We start from the raw sequence: 17778 nt of genomic DNA on the forward strand, positions 1-17778 counted from the left end.
AAAGAAAAACCCAGCTGAATGCGCCCAACAGGCGCTGGCTGGGAACATCAACACATACACAGGGCCAGGCTTTTCCACACACCCTGAACCTGCGCACAGGGATCAGGAAATTTATATAAGTTGGCTACAACCTTCATGGACTGGATCAGTCTTTCCCTTCAGAACTATACAGAATTTACATCTAGAGAAATAAAACAGTAAAACAAGGTCAGTCTCTCCTCTTAACTATAGTCCTTACTAGGAACACACACTGAGATAGTAGAGCTTAAAAATTCTGATCACCAGGCAGCTAGGCACAGCACAGACCCCACCGGACACAATCTTTTCCCTTTATAAAGCTCATGTTCAAGAAGGCCTCCCTTGCTTGCCTTCAAGATCTCTAAGAGCAGGGCAATGCTATCATCTATGTACCTCTTCTTTACCTCCCAGTTGCTCACATTAGTTAGTTAGCAAATACTGATGGGAGAGTGACAGCATGGTCTCAGTCATTGGTTCACATCAACAAACTACTCCTGGAGGAATAATAAATAGCCTGTCTCCCAATGGCTGAAGCTTTTTCTTCCGCAACATCTGGTTCTGCAAAACTTGCACATATATAGGCTTTTTACTTCTTGTCTTGTAAACTCGTCTCTCTTCCCTAAACCACTTAATCAGGGACTAAGGATTAAGTCAAAGAATAATAAACTGTTTAGTTTGTGTTTCAGAACCAGCATTCACACTATTGAGAACCCCAAATCATCTACTTTTGCCTAGCACTCTTGGTTTTTATTAACAAAAGGCAGCTCTAAACTCAACACCCAATCTCCTTCCTTCAACGAAATATACATGGTTATGGAAACAGAACTTCTCAATCCACAGGATATAATACAAATTTAATTAATGTTGATGCGCTACCATTTAATATTGGGTCAAATAAAGAGGTTCACATTAAACAGTTTCTTCTTAGTGTTTAGTTCTATCAAAAAGTGGAGCCAGCTGTATTTTTTTTTAAGTTAGAGGAGGGGAGATACACAGACTCCCACATGCACCCCGACTGGGACCCACCTGGCAACACCTGTCTGGGGCCAGTGCTTAAATCAGCTGAGCTGTCCTCAGTGCCTGGGGCCAACACTTGAACCAATTGAGCCATTGGCTGTGACAGGAGACGAGAGAAAGAAGAAGGAGAAACAGATGGTTGCTTCTCATGTGTGCCCTGACTAGGGATCGAACTTGGGATTTCCACGTTCCAGGCTGACGCTTTATGCACTGAGCCAACCAGCCAGGGCCGGAACCAGCTATATATTACAATACTGCAAATCTAGAAAAACTGGCTGTCTTTGAGATACAAGGATTCTTATCAATACTTTCTGTCCCTGGCCCTTGGGCATATGGTGAATATAAAGCAGCAGCTTTCAGGGCTGTCATGAGAAGTTGCTGGGGTCCAGACTTGAGTAAATGATGCCTGACTTTGAGTCCCTGCCTGCCACAGAGTGGCAACATGAGCCCTAAGCCTCAGCTTTCTAAATTGTAAAATGGGACTAATAAGAATGTATGTCAAAGGGGCGTGGTGAGGATTGGAGAGTTAATGCCTGCACACTGCTGCAGGCACACAGTTGAGTGCTCCTTAAATTTCAGCTTTTCTCATCAGCACTGTGTACTCTGTACCATGCCAGGGGCTTACACACAGCTGCATTTAGTTCCTGCAGTAATCCTGGTAAGAAGCTGCTACTGTTCCACTCCCATTTTTCAGAGGAATAAATTGAGGCTACAGAGCAGTTTAATGACTTGTTCAAGGTCAGACAGTAAAAGTGACAAAAATAAAAACCAAGCCTGCCTGTGTGATTCTAAACTGTGTACTTCCTGCTACACACACCACTTTCTGGGTAACCAAACACACAAGAGAACGATGTCACCTCAAATTAAAAGGACATGTCAATGACTGGAATACAAAATGGTAAAATGTGAGCCTCATTATCTCTATCAAATTGATTCCTTTTCGGAACCCTCATAATGTAAAGTAGTACAACCATTATGGAAGAAAGTATGGTGGTTCCTCAAAAAACTAAAAATAGAACTACCTTACGACCCAGCAATCCCTCTACTGGGTATATACCCCCAAAACTCAGAAACATTGATACGTAAAGACACATGCAGCCCCATGTTCATTGCAGCATTGTTCACAGTGGCCAGGACATGGAAACAACCAAAAAGCCCGTCAATAGATGACTGGATAAAGAAGATGTGGCACATATACACTATGGAATATTACTCAGCCATAAGAAATGATGACATCGGATCATTTACAGCAAAATGGTGGGATCTTGATAACATTATATGAAGTGAAATAAGTAAATCAGAAAAAAACAGGAACTGCATTATTCCATACGTAGGTGGGACATAAAAGTGAGACTAAGAGGCATTGATAAGAGTGTGGTGGTTACGGGGGGAGGGGGGAAAGGGAGAGGGAAAGGAGGAGGGGGAGGGGCACAAAGAAAACTAGATAGAAGGTGACAGAGGATAATCTGACTTTGGGTGATGGGTATGCAACATAATTGAACGACAAGATAACCTGGACATGTTATCTTTGAATATATGTATCCTGATTTATTGATGTCGCCCCATTAAAAAAATAAAATTATTAAAAAAAATTGTTTCCTTTTTTAGGTAAGGACCATGTTTTTGCCTCTTTCTTAAAGAAAATAGCCCATAGTTCTGAGTACACAATGGACACTCAATTAATACTCTCTGGATTTACACAGAAATTCATAGAAGGAAGTGCAGCTGTGTCCTGGTTCAGAAAATTTGACCAAAGATCCACACAAACTATGAATTCCCTAAAGCTTTGAAAATCTTGCCAAACATAGTACGCTTCCCAGAGAAAATGAGCACTTTGATCTAAACCTAAACATTTCTAATGGCATCAGAAATACCCTGTGAGTGAGAACAATTCCTATCATGCCTCCAGGTGGGATTAGGGGTAGAGCTTCCCATACTCCTGCTATAAAAACTGCCAAACAAGAGGCTCTGAAACTGATACAATGTTAGGATTGAGTCTATTTTGTCCTTGTGTTTCCCAAGGATTAAGGCAGAGAGGTCTGGGTATTACTAAACATTTGGAAGACAAGAAGGGAGTGAGGGCCAGCAGCCTCACTAGCACCTCATCTGTGCAGGGACACTTCCAAATCAGGGGTGTGGGTGCCCTGGGATCAAAGAAAATATGAACTGGAATGAATGGAAAGAGACTGCATTCAGTCTGATTGATTTCCAGGTAAGCAGTGCAGCAGAGAGGAAAGCTGAGCCAGGGGGTTGGGGGTGTTTCATTAAAGATATTGTTGGCAAAAACGAAACTCCCGTGGACTCCAAAGTCAGATGAGGGTACAACTCTCTGTCTGGAACTGTGAGATAGACTGAACTAGGTTTTTTAATTTAATTTAATTAAGTGAGAGGCTGGGAGGCAGAGAGACAGACTCCTGCATGCATCCCAACTGGGATCCACACAGCAACCCCCGTCTGGGGCTGATACTCTCTGCCCATCTGGAGCTGCTGCTCTGTTGCTCAGCAACCGAGTTATTTCAGCACCTGAGGCAAGGCCATGGAGCCATCTTCAGTACCTGGTGCCAATTTGCTCAAACCACTTGAGCCATGGCTGTGGAAGAGGAGGACAGAGAGAGAGAAGAGAGAGAGAGAGAGAGAGAGAGAGAGAGAGAGAGAGAGAGAGAGAGAAGGGGTAGGGGTGGAGAAGCAGGGGGTCGCTTCTCCTGTGTGCCCTGACTGGGAATTGAACCCAAGACTTTCACATGCTAGGCTGACGCTCTACTGGTTCTGATACGGCAAAGTTTGCTTGTGGTATGAGGAAGAAGAATAGAGTCTAAGGCCTAAGAAGCCTGTATATAACTTCCCCTTCTGCCACTTTTTAGAGCTTTAGGGTATTTGACCAATTAGTCAAACTTGTGGAATGTAAAGTGAGAACAGCATGATACATACATACTTCAAAGAAATGTTGAGGAGATGATAGGAGATAATGCATATGAAAGTGCTTATTAGCCCGTTCCTTCCATCGCTGAAGGGTGAGGTACCCAGGAAGCGCTCAGTGAACACAGGCCACCACCACCAGTCTTTTTTTTTTAATTTTTAAAAATTTATTTATTTTTAGAGATGAGAGAGAGAGGGAGAGAAAGAGACAGAGAGAGAGAGAGAGAGAAGAGAGAGACAGAGAGAAAGAAGGAGGGAGGAGCTGGAAGCATCAACTCCCATATGTGCCTTAACCAGGCAAGCCCAGGGTTTTGAATCAGCGACCTCAGCATTTCCAGGTTGATGCTTTATCCACTGTGCCACCACAGGTCAGGCACCAGTCTTTTCATTATTGCTGAAGAGAACACCTTGTAAATGTGTTATTGTAAAATGTCAGGCATTTTCACCCACATGTAGTAATTGATACATAAAAAAAGAGCTTCCTGGTATATTTTGTGGCTGATTCCCCAAATAATCCAAAAGTCTGCGAGCAGGACAGAAATGATTACCCTGGTGCTGCAGATAAGAAAGCAGAGGTTTTAGAAGGAGAAGGGGTTTGCTAGAATTTATCAGCTAGGACAGGACTGGCTGGGAGTGCAGTTAGATCTCTGCCTCCAGCTCTCTGTTCACAGCTACCTGGGCAGAACCAAGAGGCACAGTATCCCAGAGGAGAAAACTGCAAACTGCCCGCCCACAAGAGAGAGCAGGAGAGCTCTCTTTTTGTCTGGTCTGGTCTAGATTGTTTGTGTGTTACTTGGGACTACGTGGATTTTACAAGCCTACTAGCTTGTGGCCTAAAGTCTGAAAAGCACTATTTAGGAGCCAAATCAAGGGTCTGTTATTTCAAAACAAGCTGAGAAGTTAAGTATTCGTATTGTTGCTAGTTTAAATTTCAAACATATGGAGAATAAGAGGTAAGAGTACCCCGAACCACAGCGCTGATCTACCATTTCATCTACACCTCTGACTGTTTTTTCTGCTCCATGATTTTTTTGGTAAAGAAAATACTTGGGAAATTAACAACCAATACAGACTCCCTTTGTGTCCCCCAGACTCGAGTATAGCAGGTCTGAAGCTGCTAGGATGTTTTGTTCTCATCCTTATTCCCAGGTGACGTGGAAGGACAGAAGCCCCTGGAGCCACAACACTGGCTGGCCTAGAAGTCTGAGGGCCCCATTATTTGTGTAGGATTGTGTAGGTAGAGCGCAGAGCGCATTCCTAGCAGCTGTGGCTGATGCGATGCTGTGGCTGAGAACACTTCAACACCTGAAACCCTTCTAGGCACACCCAGGAGAAAGCTCACCCACTGTGGGGAGGTAACTCAGTGCCAACCAGGAAGCTCCCTGACCTTTATAGCCACTGGCTGTGAAGAATACACTGTAACACCCTATAGGCTGAACCTTTGTATATAAGATAGTCTATTTCCTGAATAAAGTGGATCTGCGTCATTGAACCTGGTCCCTGGAGTCGGGTCTCTGTGTCTCCGTCATCCTCAACCCCAGTGGGCTTTGTCCACAGGATTGTAAGTGACAAACCAGGCTGTGGGTTCTATGAAGGGAAGTGAGCAAACCCTTCAGGGATGCAGGCACATGAGAGGCTTTCACAGGGTGGAGGGATCTGGCACGTACCGTGACAGGAACAGAAAAGAAGGAGATGACAGGAAGGAGGCTAGTCCTCTTGGTGTGCCATAGCTCTCTACACTGGGCCTGCCCTCCTGTACCCAGTGATCTATACAGCCTGCCAATCACCCCATTCACTTGTGCCCACTACATGGGCAGCAGGTCCCTGACTCACCTTTATTCCCTAGAACCTAGCACAGTAACTGCCAGCACAGGCAAATCACGTGAAATCGATAACATCTAACTGGATGTTACCCGGAAACTTTACATTCAAAATGTCAACTTAATTACCCTTCATATACAGTAAATATTTAATGAATGTCCAGTGAGAGAATAGCATAGACAGGTTATCACAGCTCTGACACACCAGCTATCAAACTGGTATTTCTGGTTAACAACAGTGCAAGGTCACCATATCTCCAGTTACAGATGGGGAAACTGACATAACACATCTGAAAGTGTTTAACAATGCAGGTGATTACTGCATGTTCAATGTATGGGAATGATTATTACTATCACTGTTTAAAGCCACACAGCTTCCTGACACTAGAATCAGGATTTGAAGCAAGGTACTGCCTGGTTCCAATCTGGCTGCCTTGCCAGGCAGTGTCTATCTTGGAAAGGCAGTGACCAGAGGCCTCTGAAAGTAGACCCAGGTCAACAGGGTTACCACATGGAAAAGTTAAAAATACAAACCAGTTGGCAAGTCCCAGACAATGAGTAATTTCAGGATAAGGAACAAAACCGAGGGAGCTGGTCTAGATTTTTCACTAGAGCACTGCTACATCTCCAGTGAGGTGGGCACAGAAGGCAGGTTCCTGCTGCTGTGCTTGCTGAATTTTCCTCTGCACTCAGTGAAGACAAGCCAGGTTCAGACTGGCCGCCACACAGAATACACCGAGGCAGGAAGAGGGCCCCTCTTACCTCTTTGCCCTGTCTTTCTCATCTTCATCCATTAGATTTTTTTATGCAGTTTTTCCTGCAAAAGAGAATATATGATTACCATGGGCTTCTACCTCTTTCTTCCAGGTCTTTCTGGTCATCTTTATTTTAGTCTTCTCTAACCCACATGCCTTCATTCAGAGATTCTCAAACTTTTTGGTCCAAACAACCCTTTACACACTCACAAATTATTGAGGACTTTAAAGAGCTCTGGTGTATGTGTGTTAAAACTGAGAAATCTTAAATATGCAGCACTTACTCCATTAGGCATCAGAGCGATGAATTCATCAGATGTCAAGGAACATCCAGAAAAGTCCACTGCACACTCATGAAAGTAAAAAGAAGTCAAGTAATTTTTAAATATTAGAAAAACTGTTTTGACATCGTGGGCCTCCCAGAGGTCTCCAGATCACTCTGTGAGAGATGTTATCTAGACCCAGCTGAATGAAGAATCTGTTTATCTCAGCCTTAAACCTGCAGATTTCCCATGACATGCTAAAGGTGAGCACTGATTTGTTTATCTGATCATTCAAATACATAAACCTCTCTTATAAGGCAGCCTCAAGGAATGGGGACCCCAAAGAAGTTTAAGTCATAGTTCTTCCTTTAAGGCATTCACACTTCCCTAGACAGTCAAGGCACACAGGTGTGAACATCAAGTAACAACCCAGAAATGTCATTGCAGTCCAAAGTCATCAGAGGCAACCTTACCACCTGCAACTCTACTTCTCCAGGCTGCTCTGCTTAACTGATCTGCCTGCAGAGAAGTCCCCAAGGCCAAGTTTCCTGGTAGTACCTGCCACAGAAGCTCTGTGTCCCTAATGTTTTTTCACACTTATCATTGCCCGTGCCTTTGCCGTGCTTTGTTTGTTTTTGTTTTTAACTTAAAAAATTGTGTAGTACACATAACATAAAATTTATCACTTTTAAACTACAGTTCACTGGAATTAAGTACATTCATGTTGTTGTGCAACTGTACCCACCACCTATTTCCAGAGCTCTCCATCTGATAAAACTGAAACTCTGCCTATTAAATGCTAATTCCCCATCCTTCCCGCACACCCAACTCCTGGCAACCATCATTTCCCTTTCTGTCTGTGAACTTGACTACTCTAGGTACCTCTTCTAAATGGAACCACACAGTAATTTTCCTTCTGTTTATTTCATTTACCATAATGTCTCCAAGGTTCATCATGTTATAACATGTGTCAGAGTTTCCTTCCTTTTTAAGCGTGAATAACGTATAACCACTGTTTGTTTATCCAGTTGTATATTGATGGATACGGAATTGCTTTCACCTTTGACTACTGTGAGTAGTGCTGCTACGAACATGGGTGCACCTCCCTCCTTATATTTTATTATTTTATTAAATTTATTGGGGTGATATTAATAAAAGTTATGTAGGTTTCAGATGTATAGTTCTAAGTTTTATAATATATCATCTGCACATTGTATTCACCACCCTAATATATATATATATATATACTTTTTTTTTCTAATTTACCTTTTTTTTCCCTTAAGTGAGAAGCAGAAGGCAGGGTGACAGACTCCTGCACACTCCCCAACCAGGATCCACCTGGCAAGTCCTGTACTGGGCAATGCTCTGCCCATCTGGGGTTGCTGTACTGTTGCTTGGCAACCAAGCTATTTTTAGTGCCTGAGGCAAGGCCATGGAGCCATCCTCAGTGCCTGGGCCAATGTGTTCCAACTGAGCCATGACTACAAGTGGAGGGGGGGAGGGAGAGAAAGAAAGAAAGAAGAGGAGGAGAGGTGGCAAAGCAGATGGGAGCTTCTCCTGTGTGCCCTGACCAGGAATCTAACCTGGGACATCTACATGCTGGGCCAACACTCTACCACTGAACAAACTGGCCAGGGCCTAGAACAATTTTTTTTCATAGCCACCTATTACACAACTGATTGGAACTCTGGCCTTGATGAAGAGGGACCAGCAGAGGTACTATTTTCTTATACTACACAGGTCTTGGGTCCCACAGTGTGTTAGCAGCAAAGTGGGAAAGTAATTAATCATACAGGGGACAGGGACTCCTGGGAACTGGCAGCTCACTGCTGGGTCTCCTGAGAAGGCTCCTTGAAACATCAACGGAAAGGTATGTCCTCCAGAAGCAGGAGTTGGCAACACTTTTCTGTGAAGGGCCACCTAGTAAATATTTTAAATGTGTGTTTTTGCCTCCTTTGTCAAATATTAATTGACTATTAAGGCATGGGTATATTTCTGGTCTCTTTGTTTTGTTCCATCTACCTATGTTTCTGTTTTTATGTTAATACCATGCTGTTTTGATTATTATGACCTTAGTTGATAGCAGGTAATGTGATTACTGCAACTTTGTTCTTTCTGAAGATTACTATTGCTAATTGGGGTCTCTTGTGGTTCTGTATAAATTTTTAAAATATTTGTTCAAGTTTTGTGAAATACATGATTGGTACCTTGATAATAATGGCATTGCATCTCTAGATTCCTTTGGGTGTATAGGAATTTTAATGATGTTATTTGATATTTAATTATTCTGATAGCAAACCCAACATTTCACAACCAAAACAAGTTTGACCTCTTGTCTCAAGGGCATCTTCTTTTTCTTTTGCTCTCCTTGCAAACTTGAGCACAATTAGGATGAGAGTTCCTGGGCCCAAAAGAACATTGTGATGAACCATTAAATGGAGTAGAGATACTGGGTTGGAAAGTATTCTATGGATTCATTTCAGTGTATAGCATTTCCCAACAAAGGCTTTCATTGGATCAGCTCTGAGTATGACTCATAAATCTCCTTTTCCCTCTTCTGCTAATTTTTTATAGGCCCCTAATGTCCACACCTGACCACACACGATAACCCATCAAACTCTCTAGTTAACTCATTACATTGTGCAATCTAACATAAACGCTTTAGAAAGGGGTCCTCTAGAAGGAATGTTAACTGATTGGAATAGACATTCTAAAGGTGGCAAGAAATATACACCATGTTGGGATGACTCTCCTACCCAGATACCGTGATGATTTTTATTTTGGAAATTTTTTGCTGACCAAATGATGTCATTGTATATTTACTTAATGGCAAGTTTTCAAACTTTCTCCAGTTGTTCCTTCATTGCTGTGTCACCAATCCCCTGAATAATGAATCATCAGACTGTTAGAAAGGGGAACCATGATTTTTACAGACAGATATTGCCTCAGTGTTGACCTTGGAGAAGCTTATGGGGTGTGTGTGTGTGTGTGTATTTTTTTTAAGTGAGAGATGGGAGGCAGTAAGGCAGAGACAGACTCCCACAAATGCCCCACCCAAGATCCACCTGGCAAGCCCCCTACAGGGCAATGCTTTGCCCATATAGGGCCGATGCTCCAACAGAGCTATTTCAGTGCCTGAGGCCATGGAGCTTTCCTCAGTGCCCAGGGCCAAATTGCTCCAGCCATTGGAGCCATGATTGCAGGAGGGGAGGAAAGAAAGTGAGAGAAAGAGAGAGAGAGAGAAGCAGGAGGGGTGGCAAAGCAGATGGTTGCTTCGCTTCTCCTGTGTGCCCTGACTTGGAATTGAACTCGGGACTTTCACATGCTAGGCCACTACTCTACTGCTGAGCCAACCAGCCAGGGCTGCTTGTGGTATAATTTTCACAGGGTCACAGAAGCTTGCTGAGGTGGATCTCATCTCAGTTTCTTCTGAGAATCTGGCTCAGTGAGGCCCTGGCAAGCCTCAAGAAGTACATACATCTCCTAGGGAGAAGCCTGGCAGTGGCTGGGGATAAGGACGTACCTGCTCATCTGGGGCTGTTGCTCTGTTACAACAGGAGTCATTTTTTTTAGTGCCTGATGGGGAGGCCACAGAGCCATCCTCAGCGCCTGGGCCAACTTTGCTCCAATGGAGCCTTGACTGCAGGAGGGGAAGAGAGGGATAGAGAGAAAGGAGAGGGGGAGGGGTGGAAAAGCAGATGGGTGCTTTTCTTATGTGCCCTGGCCAGGAATCAAACCTGGGACTTCCACATGCCAGGCTGATGCTCTACCTCTGAGCCAACTGGCCAGGGCCGTGAGATGTTTCATATGAACTGCTAACTGTGGGAAGAGGAGAAGTTAATCTGGGAACTATCAAGATCTAGGTTTGGGTGTCCTCCATGCTACTTCCTTCACTTAGTGTGGTAGCCTAGACAGAGCCTGGGGAATGGCTGTCTCATCTGTAAATGTGGGCTGGTACTCATGTCCCACCATCCATAGAAGAACCCATCAGGACACCTCATTTATACAAAGCCCTTAGCAGAGGATGAGCTTGGGTAAAAAGATTAAAGGCCTCCTTTTCCAGAGTACAGTGGTCAGAAACCATGACTTTGAAATAAGAGTGGCCAGGACCTTAAAAGCTTAATGCCACCCATCTCGTTGGTACAAAACAGACTTTGCTCCTCTCCATTGCAATCACTATTTTCTTTACAATTTAAATAGAGAATGCAGTCTGCTCTCTTGAAAAGTCAGGGAGCTCCTGCCCACCATCTGTGCTGAGCTCAGGGCTGCAGGACCATTCTGCAGGAGCTCTCTGCCTACAGCTCTGTGACTATTTCACTTATTGTCTCTAATGTATTCATTTTTTAAAGGGATCCATGAAGTAAGATCCACTGTATTCCTTCTTTTGGGCCTCTAACGGCATAATTCAACTGAGGTGATTGCACCTGGGAAGGTGGGTGCATCCCTGGAGGCTTCTTCTGGGATGGGGCAACTCTAAGGTCTACCCAAGCCACTTGGATGGTCATCCACACATGACACACAAGTATGGTTAGATCTAAGCTGAGGGCTAGGAAATCAGCACCCAGATTTGGCATCCAGATCTGTCTGTGTGGCCTTGTACCTGGACACACCCTCTATGACTGCCAGGCGTCACTTCTCTGTCAGTGGCCTACCCTTGTGTGTACATCTCTAGGGGTAAGTACAGACTCTGAACGATAGTCACTGATGCTGCAGAAGGCCTGGGAGAGGGCGTCCTGAGAAAGGCCTAGTCCACCCAACAGGAAGCATCCCTAGGGTAGAAAGAAAAGAGTACATCCCTGTGAACAAGCCACATTCATGAAATGGAAGACAGTCACATTTCTGGATACCTCACCCTCTTTGTCTAGAACAGTGGTAGTCAACCTGGTCCCTACCGCCCACTAGTGCGCATTCCAGCTTTCATGGTGGGCAGTAGTGGAACAACCAAAGTATAAATAAAAAGATAGATTTGAGATGATGTCAGAGTAATGGTGGGGTAGGAAGCGATATCGATAAATCTCCCCCAAAACTCAACAAGATCTATAACCAGAAAAAGAAAAACCTATCCTTGGAGCCTCCAGATGTTTCGCAATAAACCCGAAGGTATGGTCGAGCGAAAAATTGGCTAAATATATAATCAAACCCTGAAGGAAATAGGGAGTAAGAAATGCTCTGCCTTCCTCACTAACCTAAACAGGGCGGCTTTCACTGGAAACTGAGAATATAGAAACTAAGGCGGGCAAAGGGGGTGAATAAATCCAGGCCGCGGCACGAACGGCCGAACCAGGCTGTGGCACAGAGATCCAAGCCAAGGAAAAACTGTTCCTGTGGCAACCCGGGCAATACAGCTAACACTCGTGCCAAACCCAGACAAAGAAAGACAAGCGGGGCAGCCATGTTACCCGATCTCCTGGTCGGCGCGCACAGATAGTGGGCAAGAGATTCCTTCCAAAGCCCCGGGAGGGTGCGCCCGTGTTACTGGACAGAGTAGCAGAGTCAGAGGCATTTGTGTGGGCCGAAAGCCTCCGGGCCGTCCCAGCACCCTGGGAAAGCCGCGCATGGGGAGGGAGCGAGAACTAATTCTAATGCTGGAACTTTTCCGTATGGGCGGGGATTTTACTCAGAGGGTGAGGCCGCTAGTCTGATATCCTGGTCTGCGCGTGCAGATAGTGAGCGAGAGATTCCTCCGAGTGCCTCGGCAGTGCCTGCCCATGTTATCCCGCAGAGGGGCAGAGCCAAAGGCCTTTGTGTGGGCCGAAAGCGGAATCTCAGGCTGCCCCAGTGCCTTGAAAAAGCCACACATGGGGATGGAGCGAGAGCCAATTCAAACGCTGGAACTTTTCAGTGCAGGCGGGGGGTTTCACTCAGAGGGCGAGACATCCGACCTGCCATCCTGGTCTGCGCGCACAGATAGTGAGCGAGAGTTTACTCCAAGCGCCCCGGCAGTGGGTGCCCGCCCGTGTTACCAGACAGAGTGGCAGAGCCAGAGGTCTTTGAGTGGGCGGAAGCCCTGCCTGATTATGCTAGTAGCTCTGACTGACTGAGCCTTACCCAGAGCCCTGCGCTGAGTGGGAATAGAGTGGAGAGTTGCCAGCTCTTTGAGCCTCTTACTATTCAGGCAGAGGAAGCAACAACCCGATAGCTGGATTATCAGGATACTAATTGAGGAAGGAAAGACTAGGAGAGAGGTTCCAGGAACACGGACTCTCTCACTGTTGGAGCCTATAAATGCTAATGAGCCTCGACTGCCAATGAGACTGAAGCACAATACATGACATCGCCATAGAGACTTATCAATTGCATACCTCTACCTGAGCATGCCAAAGGGGAAGAACCTGGGGTACAGAGTCACTGACCAGGAAGAGGGAGAGAAAAGAAAAAGCAAGAAGATAACCTCTCAAAATCAAGAATAATCCGCAGACTTTATAACCTATCCCATTTTATTATATTTGTTCATTTGTTTCTCTTATCTTCATCCTTGATTTTTTTTTTTCCTCCTCCAATTTGGTCGTTTAACTCTCTACCTGCCTTACTCTCTCCTCTCCTTGATCTACACTACCCATAAGTGTTACATCTCCCATTATCTTTTCTTTCCTCTTCTTTTCTCTCTATGAGGGTTGCACTCCAAAACCCTTAACTCTCTCTCTCTCTCTCTCCTCTTGTTTCCTTTTTCTTCTTTTAGTGGTTCCCTCTTTTTTTTCTCTCTCTCTCTTTCTTTTCTCCCTCTATATTAGTTTATTCCTTTCTCCTTTACGTCTCCTCTCATTCAAACCTCAATAACAAACAAATTATCTTATCTGGGATTCAAACTTATGTTTGTGGCATTTTGGGGAGTTTTTACTTCACGTTTTTAACTCACTAGCAGTACTCCTATCCCTGGCTCTCCATTTTATCAAGCTTTTGTTCCACTAAATACAATAGTAATTTTTTAATTTGTCCCCCCATTTTCCTGTTTCCCTCTTATTTCTCTCATCATAACTCTTAGTCAACCAACACCTAAACGCAAATCATTTCATTCTTGATCCAATTTTTTTCTTTATTTGCTTTTTGTGGGTCCATACCCTCCCCTCTTTTTTTTATTTTTTATTTTATTTTATTACTTTTATTTATTTATTTTTTTCTTGCCCCTTTATTAATTTTCCCCAATTCAGGCCCTCCATTACAGGCATTGTTTGTTCTATTAAATACAATATAATTCACAGTTCAACACAAGATTTTCTCAAGAAAGAGGGGAGAGGAGAGGACAGGAAAAAGGAGGGGAGGAATAATTTCATTTTAAAAAATTTTTATTTTATTTCATTTTTCTTTATTTCATTATTAATTAAAAAAACAACTTTTTTCGATTTTTTATTTTTTTAACTTTTTATTCTTTATTAAATCTCATTAATACTATCAACAAAACCACACTCAGATGCCATTAAGGAAGAGAAAATCAAATATCATGGATACAAAAGAAAGAGAGGTAACACAGATAGATGAGGAAAAATCTATGGAGAAAAAATTTAATATATTGGAAACCTTGGAGCTAAATGACAGAGAATTCAAGATAGAAATTTTAAAAATACTCAAAGATATACAAGAAAACACAGAAAGGCAATTTAGGGAGCTCAGAAAACAACTCAATGAACACAAAGAATATATGTCCAAGGAAATTGAAACTATAAAAACAAATCAAACAGAGATGAAAAACTCAATTCACGAGCTGAAAAACGAAGTAACAAGCTTAGCTAATAGAACAGGTCAGATAGAAGAGAGGATTAGTTTAATAGAAGACAAGCAACTTGAGGCACAACAGAGAGAAGAAGAAAGAGACTCAAAAATTAAAAAAAATGAGATAGCCCTACAAGAATTATCTGACTCAATCAAAAAGAATAACATAAGAATAATAGGTATATCAGAGGGAGAAGAGAGAGAAAATGGAATGGAGAACATACTCAAACAAATAATAGATGAGAACTTCCCAAGCCTGTGGAAAGAACTAAAGCCTCAAGTTCAAGAAGCAAACAGAACTCCAAGTTTTCTTAACCCCAACAAACCTACTCCAAGGCATATCATAATGAAATTGACACAAACCAACAACAAAGAAAAAATTCTCAAGGCAGCCAGGGAAAAGAAGAATACAACATATAAAGGAAGGCCCATTAGATTATCATCAGATTTCTCAGCAGAAACTCTACAAGCTAGAAGAGAGTGGACCCCAATATTTAAAGTCCTGAAAGAGAGGAACTTTCAGCCACGAATATTATACCCATCAAAGCTATCCTTCAAATATGAAGGAGATATAAAAACATTCACAGATACAGAAAAGATGAGGGAATTTATCATCAGAAAACCCCCACTCCAGGAATTACTAAAGGGGGTTCTCCAATCAGATACAAAGAACAAAAAAAAACAGAGCCACAAGTAAAAGCTCCAAGAAGAACACAATAAAACCAAATTTAAACTGTGACAACAACAAAAAGAAAGAGGGGGAGAAGATGGAGATTAACAGTAGCAAAGGACGATGGAGTGCAAAAGTACTCACAACATAGTTCGCTACAATGAACAGGGTAGGGACCCTTTTCATTACTCAAAGGTAACCACCATTGAAAAAACCACCACAGAAGCACATGAGATAAAAAAGATAGCAACAGTAGAAAGATGTATGGAATACAACCAAATAAAAACAAAAGATAGAAAAACAAAAGAGAAGGATCAAACAAGACACAAAACTAACAGAAAGCAAGATATAAAATGGCAATAGGGAACTCACAAGTATCAATAATTACACTAAATGTAAACGGATTAAACTCACCAATAAAAAGGCACAGAGTAGCAGAATGGATTAAAAAAGAAAATCCAACTGTATGCTGCCTACAGGAAACTCATCTAAGTCACAAGGATAAAAACAAATTCAAAGTGAAAAGCTGGAAAACAATACTCCAAGCAAATAACATCCAAGAAAAAAGCAGGTCTAGCAATACTCATATCTGATAATGCTGACTACAAGACAACAAAGGTACTCAGAGACAAAAATGGCCATTTCATAATGGCTAAGGGGACACGGAATCAAGAAGACATAACAATTCTTAATATATATGCACCAAACCAAGGAGCACCAAAATATATAAGACAGCTACTTATTGACCTTAAAACAAAAACTGACAAATATACAATCATACTTGGAGACCTCAATACACTGCTGATGGCTCTAGATCGGTCATCCAAACAGAGAATCAACAAAGATATAGTGGCCTTAAACAAAACACTAGAGCACCTGGATATGATAGACATCTACAGGACATTTCATCCCAAAGTGACTGAGTATACATTTTTCTCCAGTGTACATGGATCATTTTGAAGAATTGACCATATGTTGGGCCACAAAAAAAACATCAGCAAATTCAGAAAAATCAAAGTTGTACCAAGCATATTTTCTGATCATAAAGCCTTGAAACTAGAATTCAACTGCAAAAAAGAGGAAAAAAATCCCACAAAAATGTGGAAATTAAACAACATACTTTTAAAAAATGAAAGGGTCAAAGAAGAAATAAGTGAAGAGATCAAAAGATATATACAGACTAATAAAAATGACAATACAACATATCAGAATCTATGGGATGCAGCAAAAGCAGTGATAAGAGGGAAGTTCATATCACTTCAGGCATATATGAACAAACAAGAGAGAGCCCAAGTGAACCACTTAACTTCACACCTTAAGGAACTAGAAAAAGAAGAACAGAGACAACCCAAAACCAGCCAAAGAGAGGAGATAATAAAAATCAGAGCAGAAATAAATGAAATAGAGAACAGTAAAACTATAGAAAAAATTAATAGAACAAGGAGCTGGTTCTTTGAAAAGATCAACAAAATTGAAAACCCTTGGCAAGACTTACCAAGGAAAAAAGAGAAAGAACTCATATAAACAAAATCCAAAATGAAAAAGGAGAAATCACCACGGACATCGTAGATATACAAAGAATTATTGTAGAATACTATGAAAAACTTTATGCCACTAAATTCAACAATCTAGAAGAAATGGATAAATTCCTAGAACAATACAACCTTCCTAGACTGAGTCAAAAAGAAGCAGAAAACCTAAACAGACCTATTAGTAGAGAAGAAATAGAAAACACCATTAAAATCCTCCCCAAAAATAAAAGTTCAGGCCCTGACGGCTATACCAGCAAATTTTATCAAACATTCAAAGAAGACTTGGTTCCTATTCTACTGAAAGTCTTCCAAAAAATTGAAGAAGAAGCAATACTTCCAAACACATTTTATGAGGCCAACATAACCCTCATACCAAAACCAGGCAAGGATGGCACAAAAAAAGAAAACTACAGACCAATATCGCTAATGAATAGAGATGCTAAAATATTAAACAAAATACTAGCAAATCGAATACAACAACATATTAAAAAATAATACATCATGATCAAGTGGGATTCACCCCAGAATCTCAAGGATGGGTCAACACACGTAAAACGGTTAACGTAATACACCATATCAAAAAAAAAAAGAACATAAACCACATGATGTTATCAATAGACGCAGAAAAGTGTTTTGATAAAATACAACACAATTTTATGTTTAAGACTCTCAACAAAATGGGTATAGAAGGAAAATATCTCAACATAGTAAAGGCCATATATGATAAACCATCAGCTAACATCATACTAAATGGCACAAAACTGAAGGCTTTCCCCCTTAAATCAGGAACAAGACAGGGTTGTCCACTCTCTCCACTGTTATTTAATGTGGTACTAGAGGTTCTAGCCAGAGCAATCAGACAAGACAAAGAAATAAAAGGCATCCATATCGGAGAAGAAGAAGTAAAGGTATCCCTTTTTGCAGATAATATGATCCTATACATCGAAAACCCCAAAGAATTCACAAAAAGACTACTAGAAACAATAAGCCAATACAGTAAGGTCGCAGGATACAAAATTAACATACAGAAGTCAATAGCCCTTCTATATGTCAACAATAAACAACTGAGAATGAACTCAA

At 42.0% G+C, this 17778-nt stretch overlaps 1 protein-coding gene across 4 annotated transcripts in view; it reads right to left on the reverse strand.

Moving 5' to 3' along the window:
- Nucleotides 1-17778, reverse strand: part of NPAS2 (neuronal PAS domain protein 2) — a 288952-nt gene that overhangs the window by 132665 nt on the left and 138509 nt on the right. For all 4 annotated transcript variants that reach the window (XM_066377218.1, XM_066377217.1, XM_066377215.1 and 1 more), the window contains one exon: nt 6534-6588. In XM_066377218.1, coding sequence (XP_066233315.1) covers nt 6534-6565 — 32 coding nt within the window. In that variant the 5' untranslated portion in view covers nt 6566-6588. The remainder of the gene's footprint in view (nt 1-6533; nt 6589-17778) is intronic.

The sequence above is a fragment of the Saccopteryx leptura genome, chromosome 3, assembly GCF_036850995.1.
Source record: "Saccopteryx leptura isolate mSacLep1 chromosome 3, mSacLep1_pri_phased_curated, whole genome shotgun sequence".
NCBI lineage: Eukaryota > Metazoa > Chordata > Mammalia > Chiroptera > Emballonuridae > Saccopteryx > Saccopteryx leptura.